Source organism: Grus americana, chromosome 1 (assembly GCF_028858705.1).
Source record: "Grus americana isolate bGruAme1 chromosome 1, bGruAme1.mat, whole genome shotgun sequence".
NCBI classification, from domain to species: Eukaryota; Metazoa; Chordata; class Aves; order Gruiformes; family Gruidae; genus Grus; species Grus americana.
Window position 1 is genome coordinate 56,415,908 of NC_072852.1, and position 18,914 is coordinate 56,434,821.

At 49.7% G+C, this 18,914-nt stretch overlaps 1 protein-coding gene across 1 annotated transcript; it reads left to right on the forward strand.

Annotated features, from left to right (window-relative positions):
- The first annotated feature begins 6,530 nt into the window (after positions 1-6,530).
- Positions 6,531-13,805, forward strand: CENPM (centromere protein M). The gene is made up of 6 exons (XM_054804407.1): positions 6,531-6,655; positions 7,000-7,079; positions 9,603-9,701; positions 10,738-10,817; positions 11,895-11,986; positions 12,735-13,805. The coding sequence occupies exons 1-6, from the start codon at positions 6,599-6,601 to the stop codon at positions 12,858-12,860; spliced, it is 534 nt and encodes a 177-aa protein (XP_054660382.1). The 5' UTR covers positions 6,531-6,598; the 3' UTR covers positions 12,861-13,805.
- Positions 13,806-18,914: the final 5,109 nt, after the last annotated feature.

The window sequence follows — 18,914 nt, forward strand, 5'->3', positions numbered from 1 at the left end:
CCTCCAGCCTCCCCAGGGCACCCCCCCGCCGGCCTCCCCCCGCGAAGGAGGGACTGTCTGCAACCAATTGCATCCCCGGCGGGGGGGGGGGGGGGCGCATTTTAGCAGCGGTCGTTATGGCAACGGGCCTCCCGAGCTCACCCGCACATGGTACCCGGGCGAGAGCCACGGGAGAGGCGGCCGAGGGATGCTCTCCCTCCTCCCGCATCATCCGCAGCCCGGGCTGCAGCGCCGGAGGACCTGCACTCTGCCGGGCTAAGAAGGAAGGATGGGGTTGGGGAGGAGGAGAAATGCTGGGAGAGACGGGTGTCAGCTGGGGCTGATGGAGATTTACGGGATTTTAAGGCTCCACACATTTACCGGTGTGCCCACCCCACGCTCTGGGGGCTGATGGCTTGTCGGCAGCGGGATGGAGGCAGAGAGAGGGAGGGGTGAAAGGGGAGGGACGTTAGTACTCTTTTTAGGGGTTTTATGAAGAAAAAGAAATTTTTAAAAAAATCAACTCTTTGACCAAAAGTATCTTACAGCAGAAAACAGGAACAACATTTCTGTCTGAAGTAATATTTTTGCTTTCAGTTAAATACCTTGTTTCCTGAATCCATTGGCTCTGTCATCGCTGCTGCTGACGGAAGCAGTTTTGTTAAAATATTTTCAGCTTTTCAGCAGCACGGAAATAGGAACAACCAAACTGGTTTGATTTTTTGGTTGTGGGGTTTTTTTTGCACACAGGGAAATTTTCACTGTGACCCAGAAGTCGTTTAATGCAAAAATGTTTTAACAAAATCAATCAAACAACTGGCTCCAGCCCCAAGAGCTGCCTGCTCTCCTGCCTGTGCTCTCCAGCCCTGCCTGCACTTTCCAGCCTGCTGGCTTAGTCTCTGACACCTACAGCCCTGCAGGTGGTCTGCGGAGGGTGGTTGTAAAGGCTTGCAGGGCTAATAATATCCACCAAACTGTCTGAGCCCCGAATTTGCTCCTGCTACACTCCTATGCCCCAGGAGCTGAGAGCTGTGAGGTTTGGCTTCCCAGTAGATTGCGTTTCAGGCACAAATGGGTTTGTCGCTTCCCCAAGCCAACCTGTGGACGGTGACAGAGCCCACGTGCGCTTGCTGGCTCCAAAGGTAATGCACCCAAGGGGTCTGTTGCCTGTTCTGTGCCAGGGTTTCATCCATCAGTGTGGAGACAAGGCTGTGCTGGGATCCGCGGGAGCTGGCTGGTGTGCTCCGTGATTTCTTCCTCATCCTCGTTTTGTCCTCCCAAGCCCCCTTCTGCTTGATTTAACTTCATAATAGCTTAGAAGCATTGCAGTATAGGCTTGGTGATCCTCCTGTACCTAGCAGGGTAACTGCACAGAGGATCAGACCCATTAAGATTAGCTAGCTGCTGCTTGGTTTGCTCCAGCAAGGTGGGCACTCCAGATGATTGTCATGTTCCTACAGAGAGGAGTCTGCAATCATACCTTAATTTTGACATTGCTGAAGTTCAGCCATGATACCCACCTTGACCATCAACATGGTAATCTGCTTCACTAATCCCACCGCGAAAGAAAATGAGAGGGAGATCCGTGGTGGCTGGCACAAGGCAGGAGACCATTCATTTCTCCAGGAGACTGGTCATTGCCAGAGCCACAGGCCTGCAGGGCCAAGCATCCTTGAGGACATTGTGCCAAAACATGTAAGATCCCCTCCAATCCCCAGCCAACCGTCCCAGCTCTCTGTCGTAGGTCACCCCAGGGGGACACCAGAGCCAGTATGTGTCCATCGGCCTGCAACATCTCCCTGGGTTTAAGCTCAGGCTTAATGCTAGCATGCTGCTCATGCAGCCAAAATCCCAGAACAGCCATAGTTTTGTCTCACGGGTCTTTTTTCCCCTGACTCACGTCCCTGCCATGCAGCACTGGGAGGGCACGAGCAGGGATCACCTCTTTCCGCAGCCACCACCATACCGGTGGGCTTGTGCAAGTCATGACATGGCAGTGTTGCTTGCTTCAAGCAGAAATTCCCCCTGCTGAGTTTGAAACACCCTTGGAGGCAGTGGGAAATGAGCACTGGGCTTTGTGCTGCCGGAGCTGGGACATGCTTGCAGACCCCCTGACTCCAGTGGCACAGCAGCTGCTTGCTGCCTGTGACAGGGCTCTCAGGTGCTGTCACATCCTTTGGTTTCTGACAAGAGCTGCGGCATTGAGACGGCTCCAGGCATCGACATGCCATGTGCAGCTTGAAGCTCATGGAAACGCTTCAGCTGCAGTTCAGCTTTCACGAGGAATAAGGATGCTGTGTGCCACTCAGCATCTTCCAGGCGTAAGCATGTGCGTATCATCCTGCCCAGTGCCTGCAGGGCTTCCAGCCCCTTCCACCCAGCTTGGAGGAAGCCCCTGAGGAGCTGCGCACACATGAGCCCCCTGAAACTTCACCCCAGGATACCTGCCCACCACTAAGCCTCCAACTCCCTCCATATCTCTGGGCAGCCACAAATTCACCTGCGTGAGGAAGGCAAGCATGGGGTCGGGTTTGATGTGAGAGGGCTAGCCAGCCAGAGCAGAAATCATGAGACCCTTCTCAGACAAAAGCCCTGGCTGGAAAAAGAGAAGATGGTTGGGCAACTTCAGGCATGCGCTTCCCATTTGTAATGTGCCCATAAATCACAGCACGAGTAACACATTGAGCTTGGCTTAATTCCAAGCCTGATTGTTATTCCAGTTTTTCCTAACAAGTTTCCTCAACTGTTCTTTAGTGTCCTTTAGGCTTTTATCGGCATCTTCTGAGATAATCAGACACAAGTCTCTGCCTGTCTTTAAGGCGATGGCAATCCCCCAGATACTAGTCTCCCAAGGTAGGTAGAGGCATGGGAGAGGATGGACTTTATCAAACTAGCCTCCTCCAAGGTCCGCAGTGGAGGACAAAACTCCAGAAAGAATCACAGAAATACTTCCCTGCTCTGGTGCTGGAGGTGAGGGAGCTGCCGCAGGATGCAGAAGGCACGCTGGGTGCGAGGCAGGACATCAGTCAGATACTCTGGTGGGAAAGCAGAGTAACCTGCCTTCTGGGTGCTACTGCAGCTTCAGATAAGGAAACCTATCTGAGAGGCTTTGCTGAGTTGATCAAAAAGCTAAGGAAATGTGTACGGTGAGTTAAATTAAAGAGCAGAATGGGAAAAGCTGACTTACTTTGGGTCTAATGATAGCTGGGGACAGCCTTTGCCAAAGGAAGCTGAAGTTGCCAGCAACATATGTGGAAATGTCATTAGTTTCCCTAATAATTTGCACTTGCTGCAAATGATATAATTTTTTTCTATTAGTGAGGGAACAAGTGCAGTCAAATACACACGAGGTTAGCGCTCCTCCTGAGACTATCTCCAAAGCCTGTCTCCATCGCTCCTCTGGCTGCTTGGGGAGAACCAAGAGAGCAACCAGAGAGAAAATATCCTGAGATTCAGTCGCCAACCCTCTGGATGAAGCACACAGCAAATTGGCCAAGGATATCCAAGGGCAATGTGTGTTGTACAGTATTTTTTGTAGCGGCCAGTCCTGCTGCAGGAGTGACTGCTCCATTCCCAGGGAGCACTGGTGATGGCCAGGCCAAATCTCGGTGATGTTAATTGCCTTCATTGGCAGCACCAGAGCATTTTCACAGGGGCTACATTACACTTCTACTCATTTTTGGAATGGTTTGTGCTACTAGAGCAATGTCCAATGGCCCACAGGGTAAAATCAGGAGCTCTCCCCTTCTGTATCATGCCCTGCTCTTGCCTCTTCTGCCTGCGCTGGGAGCCAGTGTGCTGACACCCCTGCTTCAGCTCTCCTGCACCGCTCAGAAGCAGAGATCGACTCATTATTCCCATTTTGCAAACTGGAAATGGGGCGGAGAGAGGTGAAAGACCCTGACATAGTCACGCAGTGATATGTAAAATACACCCCAGCCTCCAACACCAACCGTGTCTCATCCCTCTCCCCTCCTCTCCTTGCCGAGCTACAGATCCAGGCAAGAGCTGCAGGCACATTGCCAGCCTGAGTCTCCACCTCCTTATGCCATCCTTTACCATGAAAGCCAGTTTTTAAATGCTACGCTTTGACATTAGATCTGTTTTACACCCTTTGGCCCGTGGGTAAATAGCCAACGAGGGTGCAGGACAATGACTCCTGTTCTCCCTCCTGGTTCCCCACAGAGCTGAGCTTGCTCTGCAGGCTTTGCATCCCCCCACGGAGCATCCCTGCCTGCCTTTCAAAGAGGAAGGAAAGCAAAGTGAATCTGCCTGGCGCAGCTCACCATGCCAGCTGTTGTGCAACGGTTTTGCATCCCAGGAGGAAACTGACTGTGCCAAAGCCTGGATTTTCAGGCAGAGACCACCAGCACTACCGCCGCCCCCCTCCGAGCCACCCTCAGGTGGGTCGTGTGCCCAAGGGTCCTTTGTTAGTAAGGGGCTATGGGGGAGGAATTCCCCCTGTGAAAGGGCGCAGTGAAGGTGGGGCATGCGGAGGAGGGAACAGGGTGAATCTCCCCATGGGAAAGTGGGGGTCAGTCCTGCAGAGGGAAATCTGCCAAGGGACAGCCAAGAAACCTGCTGGGGACAAGGAAAAATAACTGTGGGATCGGTGGTAGCTCATCTGGACCCACTGAACCTCAACAGACACCAGTGCTGTGAGAAGGAGGAAGCCTGCAGTGACAGGGGAGAGTGCGCATGTCTCCGACCAGACACTGAAGCCACTCAGGTCCTTCTGCAGGGCCAGAGAGCAGGCAACAGGGAGTAGCAGGGGGCAGAAAGAGGACAAGCACTTTTTAGGTAGGTGCCAGAGCTTTTAGGATATTTCCACACCCTCAGCAGCCCAAAAGGAGCATTGTCCCAATTGCTCTCTGCGTCCCCTTGACCTGGGAGCTGGTTCTCAGTATTTATTGCATCTGCCTGCCTCCCATCTTTAGGACACATCTGCCCTGGATTCATCCTCCCTTCCCCCTGTCGAACTCAACAACGACCAGAAATATCCTGTAATCTCTTCTGCTTCACCTGTAATTTGTCTCATGCTGGCAACGAGCAGAACCGTCTGCCTTTGTCAAGATCAAAAAAGCCACGGCAGCCATGTGATGTCAGCTTACATTAAACCCCCCCTCTCTCCCCTCTGCCTCCCCTCTCTGGCTCACTGCAGGGGGGGGAGATGCGTCTTCATCCTCTTGTGGCCTTCTTTGCCCCCCCCCCCCCCCATGTCTCCTGCCATTCGGAGGTGCCCTGGTCGAAGGGGCAGGGAGAGCCAGCCCCAGCAGGCAGCTGAGGGGAGCCTGGACCCTCCTCCACACTGAGCTGGATCCAAACCCAGGGACAAAGCAAAGAGCAAGAGATGCAGCAAGGTGGACCACAGGCCACCAAAGGACATTGGACCTCTGAGGGCTTTACATCACTGCACATCATCATCCTGCTCTGACCTTGAAGTGAGAAAAGCTCAGCCTACCGTCATAACTGCAGTGCTTCTGCATGGGCTCCTTCCCGCCTGTATCACAGGCAGGGGAGTGGGGGAAAGGTGCCCAGGAGGGGGTAGGACGGAGGTTGGGGCTGCTGGAGCTGCCGCAAAACCTCACACAGAACAACGTAGCATGTGAAGCTGGGCGCTGCTGCTGTACACCGTTAGGGACATTCGCTTCCCTATTATATCAAGTGGTGTTTATAGTATGAAAGTGTATTAACTTTGTTAACATAGGGCCATGAAGCTGATCGGAGGGCTGGAGCACCTCTCCTGTGAGGACAGGCTGAGAGAGTTGGGGTTGTTCAGCCTGGAGAAGGTTCTGGGGAGACCTTATAGCAGCCTTCCAGTACCTGAAGGGGCCTACAGGAAAGCTGGGGAGGGACTGTTTATAAGGGGGTGTAGTGACAGGACAAGGGGTAATGGGTTTAAACTAAAAGAGGGTCGATTTAGATTAGATGTTAGAAAGAAAGTCTTCACTGTGAGGGTGGTGAGGCACTGGAACAGGTTGCCCAGAGAGGCTGTGGAGTCCCCATCCCTGGAAGTGTTCAAGGCCAGGTTGGATGGGGCTTTGGGCAACATGGTCTAGTGGAGGGTGTCCCTGCCCATGGCAGGGGGGTTGGAACAGATGGTCTTTGAGGTCCCTTCCAACCCAAACCATTCTGTGATTCTGTGATTCTGTTAATATATATACATTCACATTATACACCGTGATATAAAGAACAGTGGAATTTTACTGCGGACTTTGGTATTGTTCAGGCTCGAGCAAACTAATGGACAGCGGCTCATCACAAGGACCAGGGGACGGCCCAGCCCTGGAAACAAGCACTTTGCTTCTGGGATGCCCATGATACCCCTGGACGGCCAAGGTGAGGCCAGCAACCTGCCTACCCCTCTAACAAACACGGATAAGTGTGTAAACCCCACCCGAGGTACCCCACCGCGGCCGGGACACCCCCACGCGTGACTCCCAGCTCCGCAGCGCCCCCTCCTGCCCGCCCGCGCGCCGACGGGCCCAACGCGCAAGCGCGCCGGCAGCCCCGCCCCTCCCCTCAGGCCCCGCCCCCGACGCGCAACGTCAGCGCGACGCGTGGCGCGGCGGCGGTTTGAATCCCGGAGAGCGGGCGGGCGGCGCTGTCTGCCACGGGGATGGCGGTGTTGCGGCCCTTCGACAAGCTCCCGGCGCTCAATTCCGCCGTCCTCCTGGTAGGTCTAGCGGCGCGGACCTGTCCCCGCCACCCCTTCCCGGGGCCTGGCCTTGCGGTCGGCGCCCGCCTGTTCCGCGCCCTCCGCCGCTGCGGGCCGCGCTTCAGGGGCAACGGCCGCGCCTCAGCGGCAGCGGCCATGCCGCCCCGCCCCCCGCGGGCATTGGCCGCCGGGCTGCAATATGTAAATGTGGCCACTGGGGATGGCCCCGCCCCCCCGGCGCCGGTTTTAGGGGGAGCCCCGGCGCGGTGGCGGGGAGCGAGTCCCGGGCCGCGGGGCTGCCCCCGGTTGAGCGCCGCCTCCGGGGCGGCCTCTGACCGTGGTTTTCCCTCCTGTCCGCGCAGCTGGTGAGTTCGGATGAAGGCCTCCAGCAGAAGCTGGCGGAGGCGATCCTCCGAGAGAAGAAGAACTTCAAGATCAATATGTGAGTGGTGGGGAGGGGGATGCGTCACCTCCTGCTCCGGCCCGTAACGGGATCGTTCGCGGGTCCCCTGCCACCTTGTCCAAGAGATGGAGCCAAAGCAGCGTTTGTGATGCGAATTCACGACAAGTTTCTGCTGAAGAAACACACGCACGGAAATTGCTTATAAATGCAGCTTCTACCCAAGTGGCGGTGGTTGGAACTGCGGGGCGTTCGTTGCAAAGAGAGAACTTGGTCTTAACGCCAGAGTGCACTGCTGCACAGATGTGGCAGGCGTCTGCAGAAGGCAAACAGCTCTGTCCGCAGGGCATGATTAGAGATTGGGGTGGAAATAGTTTCCACACTCATCATGTTCGCTATGCGTGTACTATTGCCCTTTGGATGTTGCACAGATGCTTGATTACTAAAGTGTAAGGGTATGAGAGGAGCACAAATACTTTTTTTTCCTCCTGGGAGACAGGCATGTACAGGAATTAAATATCCTGGGACAAAATGGGACAAGTACAATGCTTGCAACTACTTGAAACCAAACAAGTTTTCCTGAAAGAGGTCCGTTACTTTTGGTGCTCTTCATAGCCATTTTCTGGTTTGTATGCACACACTTGCTTTTCCTCCTCGAGCTACTGATGCATTTGAAATATTAACTTTAACTGTGTGACAAGTCCTGTCTTGAAAGCTTGATTAACTAACTTTTTATGATATAACGTCCTTGACAGCTCTCTTACCAAGACCAAATGAGTTTAGTCAGCTCTTCAGAAGGTGTTTGTGTTATTTCACTGCTGTAATCCAAGGCTATGCAGTGAAGGCAAACCCGAGCTAATGCTCTACTAGCCAGTTAGTGACTGTTCTTCTCTGATCACGGCATCTTGGGTGTTTGTGCTAGCTAATAGTAAATTAATTACTCATTTTTCTGTGCAAATCCTGCAGCCTCTGCTGAGCTGTGAACTGCCATAATTAGATGGTTACTGGTACTACAGCTGGAAAACTACCCAGAGGCATGGAAACTTATGCTCATACTACAGAGCAAGATAAGTCCCTGTGCTACTATCACTAGGGAAGCAGAAGTCCATGACAGTTTTTCCCGACTGTGTTGCTTTGGGATTATAAACATTACAAAGAAATATGGTATCTTGTCTGGCAAGTCTACCTGCCAGATACAGCTGTTGGGAGAATTGCAAACCTGGGGTTTTTGTGTCTCTTACCACTAGGAAGAAAAAAAAAAAAAGCTTCTGCAGTGCATATCTGGAGGCTGTTGACATCATCTAGTGATGTTGGTTTAAATATAGTAGAATTCCAAATCATGGAGGGTTTTTTGTTTGTTTTTCCCAGACAATGAGATATGATACTTTCCTTTCACCACAGCTTCTCCCTAAATTTCACCTTTAATTTATAAGCTTGTTTGTGTTGCAGTGTGTCTTTCAAGCATGCTTTGTTCATATCTTGGCGTTAGTTTCGGAATGTTGTGTTAAATTATGCCTTCTTTATTTATAGGAAACAAAACACCTTTATTTGGAGACTGTCAGACAAAACTACAAACTGCATATGATTAATGGAAGGGAATGTGTACCGTGGTCTGTGTCTGCTGGGGAAAACTGTTAAGTCCTTAAGGCTGAATTGCTAGAAGTAATATTCCCCAAGGAGATCAAAATCACTGTTTCTCTCTTGGATTGTGAGAGAGACTGAAATTCTGGGATTTTTGTTTGTCCAATCTATTTTTCAGACGATCTTCCCAAAATATGGTGCTGATAATATTCTTCCCTGTGGAAGGCCCAGATATACAGTACTGAAGTCTCTTTTTACCTTGTAGTGGGAAGAGAGACAAAAAATCCCCACCCTGTAATTCTTCTTCCAACAGCTATATCAGTAGTGGTGGTGTTGTGCAGGGCACCTGACCTAACCTAGTAACTTCTGACACAGTGAAAGGGATAAAAAGAGGGGTAACGGTATAATAGAAGCTCTTTCGGAGTTATAACTTCATCTATAAAGCTATACTAGTGATAAATTTCTGCTTTAAGATTTTGCAAATAGAACACACCTTTCTGTAACATGAACACCCGAGAACATGTCACACCTTTCCTGTGTGAGGGTATGAGCGGTATCTCTGGAATGTAACAGGAAAGCACTGATGCATTTTAACTGAAACTTGGCAGCAAAATATACCAGTAAAGCATTTGGGTTCACTTTGTTAGAAAGGACTCTTCTTAACAATTAAATAAAATGACTGCCATACAAATCTGTGGGGAGAAAATGTTTCTGTGAGTCTTGTTATGCTCTAATAAGCTTCCCATTATAAACAACCTTGTCTAGCAAGTATCATTGTGGCTGTCAGCAACTATGAGTAGGCTTAAGATATGAGAATATCACTTAAAGATTCACAGTATCTCTTCAGTGCCTACGTATTTAGTAATTAGTGGGCTTCCTGGTAACTTGCTGCGTGGTAAACTGCAGTGGTTATGTGCTTATGGTTAAGTGGATGCTGCCTTGCCAAGCTCTTTGGCTAAACTGACAAATTTTATTATCTTTCAGTCACCTTGCTACATCCCTCCCCTTACCTTCAGAGAGGGATCACCTTCGGCCCAGGATAGACATGATTGTGTTTATGATTGACATCAAGAGCAAATACAGGTAAAAGAAGGGCAAAAATATGAGAGGGGAAACTGATATTCTTTCTTGGATTGATGGCTAATTCTGCATTTTTATTGTGTTGGAATTGCTGCATAGTGGATTTCAAACCCAAGCCTTGCTGTGGCAGAACAGCTCAGTAATATATACAGTGGTTTTCTGGCCTCCAGCAATAGATTAGGACTGAACTGCTCTGTCCAATAACTGCCTGTTGTGCGCTAAGTTGCCGTAGCAGAGAAGGCAGAATTTATTCGTGGATCCAGATATGGGGTGATATGAACTGAGCTTTGGAAAGACGCTGTCTGTAAAATTAGATGGAAATGACTATGTGCTGTTAAGCTCTGTAATATGCAGATGGCTGATGTGTGCTGGGCAGTGCTACCTAATAACCAGCCAGTTGCTGCGTCTGTGTTCTCAATTCACTGATACTGCTGGTCAAGTGGGATCAGCACTGTGGATATCTCTAGGCAAAAGAGAAAGGTCTGCAGGGATTGATGCCTTTTCTCTCATCTTGTGCTCATCTTCGTAGAAATTATATTTGTGTCCCGAGGCCATAAGTAAAGACTTGCTAAGGCACAAAAGTCAGCATTTTATTACTTACTTAACTTGTGACTGATGATCCTGGGCTCTCATTTACCAAAAATGACAGGCCCAGCTGCATACTTACAGCACAGATGGTGCTGCAGAAATGTGTGGGCTAGCTCTTCTGAAAGAGCCGAAGTAGTGCTGAAGTCTCATTGGATGTTAATGAATTCACATGCTTAGAATCTGGAAGTTATGGAGGACACCGTTCAAACTAAGTCTAACTGTTGAGTCTTGAGTAGAAAGGATAAGTTATGGATTATGAAACAGCTGTGGGTATTACAGAGGTCTCTGATGCCCTGCTTTTAGCATAGAGCATAACTCTACCAGCTCACAGATCAGCAGATGTTAACATCATTGGTTTTCCAGTTGTGCTTCTGAAAGTTATTCCCTTTGTCTTTATGCTGCACTGGTTTTACCTCCCTGTCCAACTGGATTATCTGCGCTTTTCTGACAGCTTGAAGAATGTTGAAGCTTCCCTAGCTTATGTGGATGCCAGCTTCTTCCTGGGGAAAGTATGCTTTCTTGTCACTGGGGGTATGTATGGCATCTGCCCTCTTCCTCCTCTCCGAGCAGCACAGCTCACTGTTGCTTTCCTTAAAACAAGGCAGTGACTTAACTTGAAACAAACCAAAGAAAACCAGCAGCTTTGCTGAAAGCTTTGATTAAATTGTATCTGAACTCATCTGCCTTTTTTTATTGTTTTCTTAGAAGAGACGAGAACCTTCTTCCATGCTTTTCTTCTCTCATGCTCACTTGCTGTCTCCCTTTCATTTTTGCCAGTCACACGTCTTGTCTCTGTCCCTAATCCCTGAATATGATTTGTGTTATTGATTTTTATTTTTTTCCTGTGGCAGTGCCCAAGTCTGTTCTATCTGCTCTTGCAGCTCTGACTTAATAATAATCTTAATGAGCAGTGAGGAGCATATGATACTGTGGTAATAAAACAAATCTAAATGGATGAGCTACTAAACTATTAAGTATAGTTTTAATACAAGACTGGTATCCCTGCTGTGTACTGTCTGGCTCTGTTGTGCCTCTCATCTTTCTCTCTCTCTCTCCCTTTTTTCCTCTCTCCCGCAGAGAGGGTGCTTTCCTGCATACCCTCTCTACTTCAGCTCTGAGGAGCTGGAGGGGCCAGACCGTACTGCTCAGTGTTGGAACAGAGGTGCTGTGTCCCTGGAATCTGGGGGTCTGGAGGCCTAATTCTGGGATGAGGAGTCTTAGCACTGTCTTGTGCTATGGCTCTCCTGATAGAGTGAATTCCTCAGAGACATGACCACACTGTGATACCACATGAGCCAGGAGAGCTTCTGATTAGTGAGTGGAAGATTCTGCCTGTGCTGAGTGTGCTGATCCCTTATCCAAAATGTTAATGTTATAGTACTCAGTAATGTGGTGATACTATTCCTGCTGTCAGTATTATGAAAGACTTCTGTGCTAATTCTGTTGCAAATCTTGTACCATTCTGTTTGTACTGCTCACCATTGCCTTACCTTCTACGGTGCTCTCAAAATTAGCTCTGGATCATTTTGTGGATGTGGAATTTCCTGGTACTTTTCTTCACTGACTGTTGATTATAGGGCTTGTAATGTGGGAAAACTTTTTCTGTAGTTGGCAGGGTGAATTGCTGCAGCATAGAGATGAATGCCATCTGGAAACTGGGAGAAATCTACAGCAGTCCTGTGCTATTCTGTGAGCTGGAGGTAAGGTGCTTGTTTGGTGTCTGAAGGGATTTGTGAATTCCACTGCTCTCTGATCATCAGAGAGGAACATCATTACATTAGCAATAACTATATGTACATATGCTGCTGTCTTGCGTAAGTGTCAGAGGCCAGACTCTTTCTACAAGGATAGTAGAAGTACAGGAGTCTGACTGTTCTTGAAATGAGTCTTTTAGATTACCTGCTCCTTCCTGCACTACTTCGAAGCCTCAGGAAGCCAAGTCTAAATTAACAAAGCCTTCTCTGATATGCAAAGTCTTGGTATGCTTGTTCCTTGAGGCATTTTCTCTTCCTGGGAGCCCCTGAGCTGTTATTTGCCATGTGACTCTCTTGCCCACGTAATGCTTCCTGTTAGCCAGGCTTTGTTGCTTCACAGACTGTTTTGCCATCTGATATGACACTCTTTCCAATTACCTGCTTGGTCTGAAAAGCTGGAGGGAGAGTTTGGCATTTAGCAGTAGCACACTTCACTTTTCTTTGTACTCACCATTCCACCCTCAGAGACTGCTTCCCTACCAGCAGGTAGTATCTGTGCCTTTGGCAAGCCCTTCAGGGTTTTCAGCTGACAACGCTGTACCTTCCTTAATGTTAGGGGAGTAAATGGGCCTGGCTGGGGTTTTCTGTAGCTAGGTACTCTGAACCATACTGAATGCCTGCTCCAGTTCTTTCTTTTATCACAGCTTAGCACTGCTTTTCTGTTGATAAAATGATTTCTCCATTTTGTTTCCAGATGGAAGGGATAAGAGTTGCCACTGCTCAGCGACTTCTCCGGATGTTACAGATCTGTGCTGGTCACATACCAGGAGTTTCTGCCTTGTCCTTTGGCTCGCTGATGAGGAGCTCTGCTAATGATTAGCTTCTTGTGAGAATTCAGCCACATTCATCAGTTTTATCACTTCAGGCATTCAAGCTGCTGTAGTTGGAATCACATTGGGAAGCTCTTTTGCCTGACTGGTCATGACCACTCATCCAGAGCTGTTCTTAGTTGCTGATCTCTCAAGAAAAGCTTGATTCCTCTTCAGCGGTAACATATAGGTACTGGGGAGGAAGGGCAGTTTGAATATACATTATTGCATCTGAATCCCATTTCGTGACCACATTTGAGTTTCACCCACTTTGCCAGTGGCCAGGAGCCACGTGTTTTACTGAGAGAATATCAGAACAGGCCACTACCCCAAATGCCATGTGTCATGGTTAAGTATCTTAGTTTCAGTGTCCCCAAAGTACTAGAGCAGAGGCAGCAGGCTCCTGCTTCCTTTCAGTTGAAATGTAGCACCTTGGACTAACGTGAAACCTTGTTGACAGGTTTTGTCTCCCCACCAAGAGAAGAATGGGGAAGGAAGGCAGGCTGTCCTGCAGCTTCTACATAGACTGCAATTGGCAGTTAATGATCCAGCTGTGTGAGCATCTGCCCAGTGAAGGGCTCAGTATTTCCGTGCCTGATACCTAACTGGGGAGGAAGGGACTAAAGAAGACAATCCAGCACTCTAGCTTTCTTTTAGATATTAAAAAAAAAAAAAGGCTCTGTCTCTCAAGGCCACGATAACAAGCAACCCCAGTCTATCAAGCGCAAGATAACCCTAGCAACGCAGCCTCCGGGGCTGACCAGAGATGAAACACAGGAGACTGGACTACAGCAACATAAAAAACCCCCCACGTTGTCTCTTGCAAGTTGGTCGTATGCTGTGTATAATCCCTTAACTAACAGGTTCTTATCAGCAATAATTCATGCTGTATTCTTACTGCAAGTCAGTAGTATGTTTTGGAGTTATAAGTTAATAAAATGTATAATATTTAATAATTAGTTGTATGCTCTTTGCGTGGCACAGGCTCTAAAACCTATGAATGCTTGCCCCAGTTTGCCCTGGCAGTGAGGCTGGTCCTTGCTGGCTGTTTGAACATCCAGGTAGCTGGTGGGCTGCAGTCACGGTTTCAGCCACGTGGTGGTGGCAAAAGCTTTCCAAATACAATCCTTCCTGCACAATGAGTTGAGCCACATTCCAGAATAGGGTGATTCTTGAAACACTGGGATGTTTCTTATCCAGAATTGCATTGCAGGTAGAAATGAAGCCTAGAGAGAATGTGTTAACCCTCTGGTTTAATTTATTTAATCCCTAATAGTTTGCTCTAATGTTCCTAGGTGCAGAGCTCTAGCTGCGTGCGCTGTTTCGCTTAGCTTGTTTCTGACATCTGTCTGCGAGCAGGAAAAAGCAGAAAGCAGCACTGCAGGCTTAATCAGCTGTGAGTATTGGCAGTCCTTGCAAAGACAGCTCAGCAAGGCACAAAGCCTGTATCCTTGCTCAGAGGACATACAAATCCTAGTTCCAGTTGTATTGTTGCTGGCAGGGGAGGGCTAGGTTGTTTGTCAGCTGGAACAAAAGGAGCTAAACCATTCAGCTGTGTTACAGTGCCCAAAAGGGCTGGACTCTGGCTAAAACCCAAAGGGGAAAGACATGTGCAAACTCTCGTGGCTGTGTAAGAAGGATGGGCAGCTTAATGGGCATGCCCTACTTTCAGCTAGCTTTGCGATCCTGAAGGTACTAGCCAGGACTTTGCCACCGGAGAAGGACAATCATGCTGAGAAACAAGTTTCTCTGTTGGTTATGCTGTCTCAGCCTCGGTCTCGCTTTGGGTCCCTCAAAATAAATGAGACCATGGTTTAGAATAGACTGGTTTCGATTTGCTCTGGATGTGCAGGTGCAGTTTGGGGGAGGGAAGTAAAGGCTGCAGCATGAAATGAGCCATTCTTTCGTGTCCTCCGCAACTGCTATAAGGTAAGGAGACTCTTCCACCTCCTAGGTCACTCTCCGGTTGCCTCTAATAACTATTGGACTTGGGTAAAATCCCTTCGGCCTCAAGAGTAATTTCACTGTGCTTTCTTAACTGGTGAAAACGAAACTTTCTTTGGTTCACCCAGAATGCTTTGTAGCAACCCACACGTGCTACTGTCCATTCTTGCACCTTCAAACACAGGGGTTTTTTCCACTGTTATGTTTCAGATGTGGTATTTCTTTCCTTCTACTACTTTCAAAGAAGAAAGATGCTGTTTGTACTTCCTACAGGTGGCTGAATCCCAGCTGGTACAAAATAAAATCTAGTTCCTTAAGAGCAGCATCTTGTTTCACCTTGGGGCAAATATTTTTCTTACTCTTAGGAAAAAGTCTTTACTAGAACTGGCAGGGGAAGTGGAGCGTATCTAAGAATATGACACTGTGTCTCAGGTCCATCATGTTTTACAACCAAAAGTAGTTGGGACACATCTAAAGCTACAGCTTCAACTATGTAAATACCTCTAGGAACTGTCAGCTATTAGTTTAGACAAGCCATAACACTGCCCCTACCAGAGAAGACGAGGCAGCTGAGGATATCTTTCATCTGGATGGAGTAGCCAGGGCTAATGTTTGATAAAGGTCTTGTGTAAGTGGTAGTTGGATTGAGATCAGAAGCATGGAAGGCCTGAAGCTGAATTAAGGCTAGTGACTCAGGTTCTGTTGTGTTTAAACATCGTGCAGGAGCTTGCCAAGCTGGCTGAAATCTAAACTAACAAATATTTTGGAGTTACTTGCTTTCTCTTCCTCTCTCTCTTGCCTCAGTTCCCTATCCCTGTGGAGATTTACAAAGAGAAATCCCCCTCTCTGTGGCAAAAGTACCCGTGAGCGTTGCTGGTTTGACTATTTCAGTTTGTGGATGTGTTTTTGTTTGTCAGCTCTGTCAGCAAAATTAGTGTAAAAGCAGTTTAATTAGTATAGAAGACCTTGCACTAGTTGTGCTGGTGTAGGCTTCGGTCATGCAGTGTCTTTTTTTTTTTGGGGGGGGGTGGGGGTGGGGGGTGCGAGGGGTGGGGTGGAACTGAATGGGGCTGTAATAGGGTCTCTTCTGTTATGGCAGGTTGACCCACAGGATTTTGCCTTCAGTCCAGTCACTTGAAAAAGATTTTGTATCCTCAGCCTGCTAGCCCAGCTGCTGACGGAGGTGCTCTGAGAGATTTCAGCGCATATCAGCTTGGTTAGCATTAGCTGTTGGGATTACAGCTCTCTGATAGCCCAGGTTTTCCACTGGAAGTGGTAGTGGGTTTTTTTTCCTTTTTTATTTTTGTCTTCTGCTGGCTTTGCCATGCTGGCAGTTAAATCAGACCAACTTTTAGGTGTGATAAGACATGATATGCTTGGTCTGTACTAACAGGACACAGAGTTGGCATACTGATACAAGGCCTATAGTAAGAGATCTTTCTGTCCTAGAACAAAGATCAGAGATAAATCCAGCCCTGGGGATTTATCTGTCCCTCCAAACCTTGAAACTGGTGGTAGAGCTTTAGATTCAAGGCCACCTCTAATATTTGCTTTGGGGACTGATTAAAACTGGATGTCTCTGGTTGCCAAGACCTGTAGTTTGAAGGGGCTGACTGGGTTAGGTCAGTGGTGGTCACGCTGTAAAAGCTGCTTGGTAGCTGTCATCGTGACCACTGTCCACAGCAGCGGTCGAAGAGGGACTCCTCTGCTCTGCCGCCTGGAGCTGACCTGGCAGAGGTACCTGCTCTGCTGGCAAAAGCAAGGGAGACTCATTCTTCTGTGGGGTTTTTAAACTTGATTTTGCAGGAGCACTGGGCTTTGGCCAGATTCCAGCTGCTCCATTCTGCTGGCCCAGATCCACTGGCAGCCTCCTCTGCATGCTGAGTGTTCTCCACTTCCCACCCTAAGCTGGTGTGCAGTGTTGCTGTGGGCTGCTGAACAACTGCCGCTTTCCATTCAGTGACCAGCTGTCCTTCACTGGTGGGGAAAAGTGATTTATATGCAAGAGAACGCAATAGCTGGCACAGCCCAGAGCCGAGAGCCAGAAATGCTGGGCTTGTTTTGCCTCTTTGGCTGATTTCTTGCATGACTCTGGGCACGTGTGTTAAAATTCACTGTGCCCCACTTGCTCTGCCTCTACAGCAAGAGCTGCCTCTGCTGGAGGGGTGTGATAAGGGGAAATTGACGTTGCATTCGGGTCACAAATCTGGAATTGGATGGAAACATTCAGAAGAAACAGTTTTATCCAGATTTTTACCTAGGTTCTGGGGGTGGAGGGTTTGGCAGGACCTGCCTGACCCCCAAGATCGGCTGTGCTTTTTGTGCTGCTTACCCACCTGCCTCTGCCGCAGGGAGGCTGCCTGAAACTGGGCTGCAATCCTTTTCGTAGGGTGTTGCGGCATGGCTGGGTTTTGTTGCGAACTGGAACAAAACCACCCTCTGAAATGCTGAAATTCCCCGTGCAGTTCAATTATCCTTGAATTGGCCAGTGGGAGAAATCAAAGTCTCTGGATCTCTTCCTCACTGTTAAATATTAATATGGCGCAGCAATGCTCGGCAGGATGGCATCCCCTCGGGTCGGCACTGCGCAGGAGGGGCCATCTTGGCTGTGAAGAACCGGTGCACGCGAGAGGTTGGGCACAGGGGACTCTGGAGTGATGTGACGTGCTCAGACTCCTCGGCAGCTGAGCAGTGTGGGCTCCCAGCCTGTGCTGGGCCACGTTTCCCTTGCCACGGGCTCCTTCTGTGGGAGCTGACACATGCCGCGATGCTGACATCCCTTGTCCCCCTTGAGTTCGCCGTGTGGTGGGGCATTCTGTGAGGAGCCAGGAAAGGCGACATGCCCGTCCCCCTGCCCCGCCACCTCCTTCGCGGAGGGAAGTCAGCAGCGTGTGACAGAGAGCCCGTGTTTTACATACGCACAGGCTGCCTCACCGCCACCAGCCCAGGTGCAGCTGCGGGCTGGGTGCGAGAGCCCCGGGGGTTCTGCATGTCACGGGAAGGAGCACCGAGGTGGGGTGAGGACAAAAACAAAGAGAGAAGCCACCTCCCCTTGGGAAACCTGGCCCCGTTGCACAGGGGCTGCTCTCTCCTTCCGATCCTGCCACCCTCTCCGCACTACAGCCAGCTGCGCCAGGGCCAGCCGAAGCACCCGTGCTCTAGAGCGGCCTGCACGCAGGAGCGAGGCAGAGGCAGGCTGGCCTAAGAAGCCCAGCTAGTGCTAAGCACACTAAGGTGGCTTCCCCCACTTTCTGGCAGTGTGGAGTATTTTCCTTTCCTGCCTTCTCATGGAAGCTCTCCGGTCCCACCGTGTGCCCACCTGCAGTGACAGGATGCTGTGCTGTGCTGTGCTGTAGCTGGGCCTGCCTTGCTCCTGCCATGCTGGCTATGTCGTCACAGCACTCAGGTTGGTGAAACACCTCGGGTGTTTGCTGAGGGTCGGCGGTCCTTGAGGCACTATTGCTGTCTCTGCTGGTCAGCTCAAAGCTCTCCTGAACCTCTGTGCTGGCCGCTCTCCTAGGTTTGACAGCAGCGTTGGCATTGCCCCAGTGCGAATGTTCATTCCCCCTGCCCCCCCCCCCCAAACTGCTATGTTTCTTTTCCTTGCTCTTCCAGAGATGACAGATGTGAAGCCAGGGCTGTGTTTGACTCAGCTCGGTACGTAACAACCTGTGGCTCGTGCTGCAGAGGAGCACCTCTCTTCAAAGTGATGTGCCAGCATCAACTAATTAATCCTCATTCTCCCCGTGGGGCTGAGGGGTGACTCAGTGCCTCGTGCTGTTATGCCAAGCAGGAGAGGATCAAAGGCATTGGAGCTGGGGAAGCCCCAGGATAGCGCAGTGTCGCTCTGTGCCCATACACTGGGCACCTGTAAAGGGTCAGTCTTGCACGCTTGTCTCCAGGGCTCCTTTTTAGCCATGCAGAAGGCTGAAAGCTCTGCTACCCTGGAGATGGGGCTGGAGCTGCCTTCACCTTGCTCTGAGGGAGTTCCCTTTTGATATTTTATGTCCTGTTGCTCCTTTGTTATAACCTGATTTGGCTATCCTGAGCAATTCTCCCTCCTGTTCTCACCTTCATGCCTCCCTGGCATCCCCACATGTGTGTGCCTGGGTGAAAGGCAG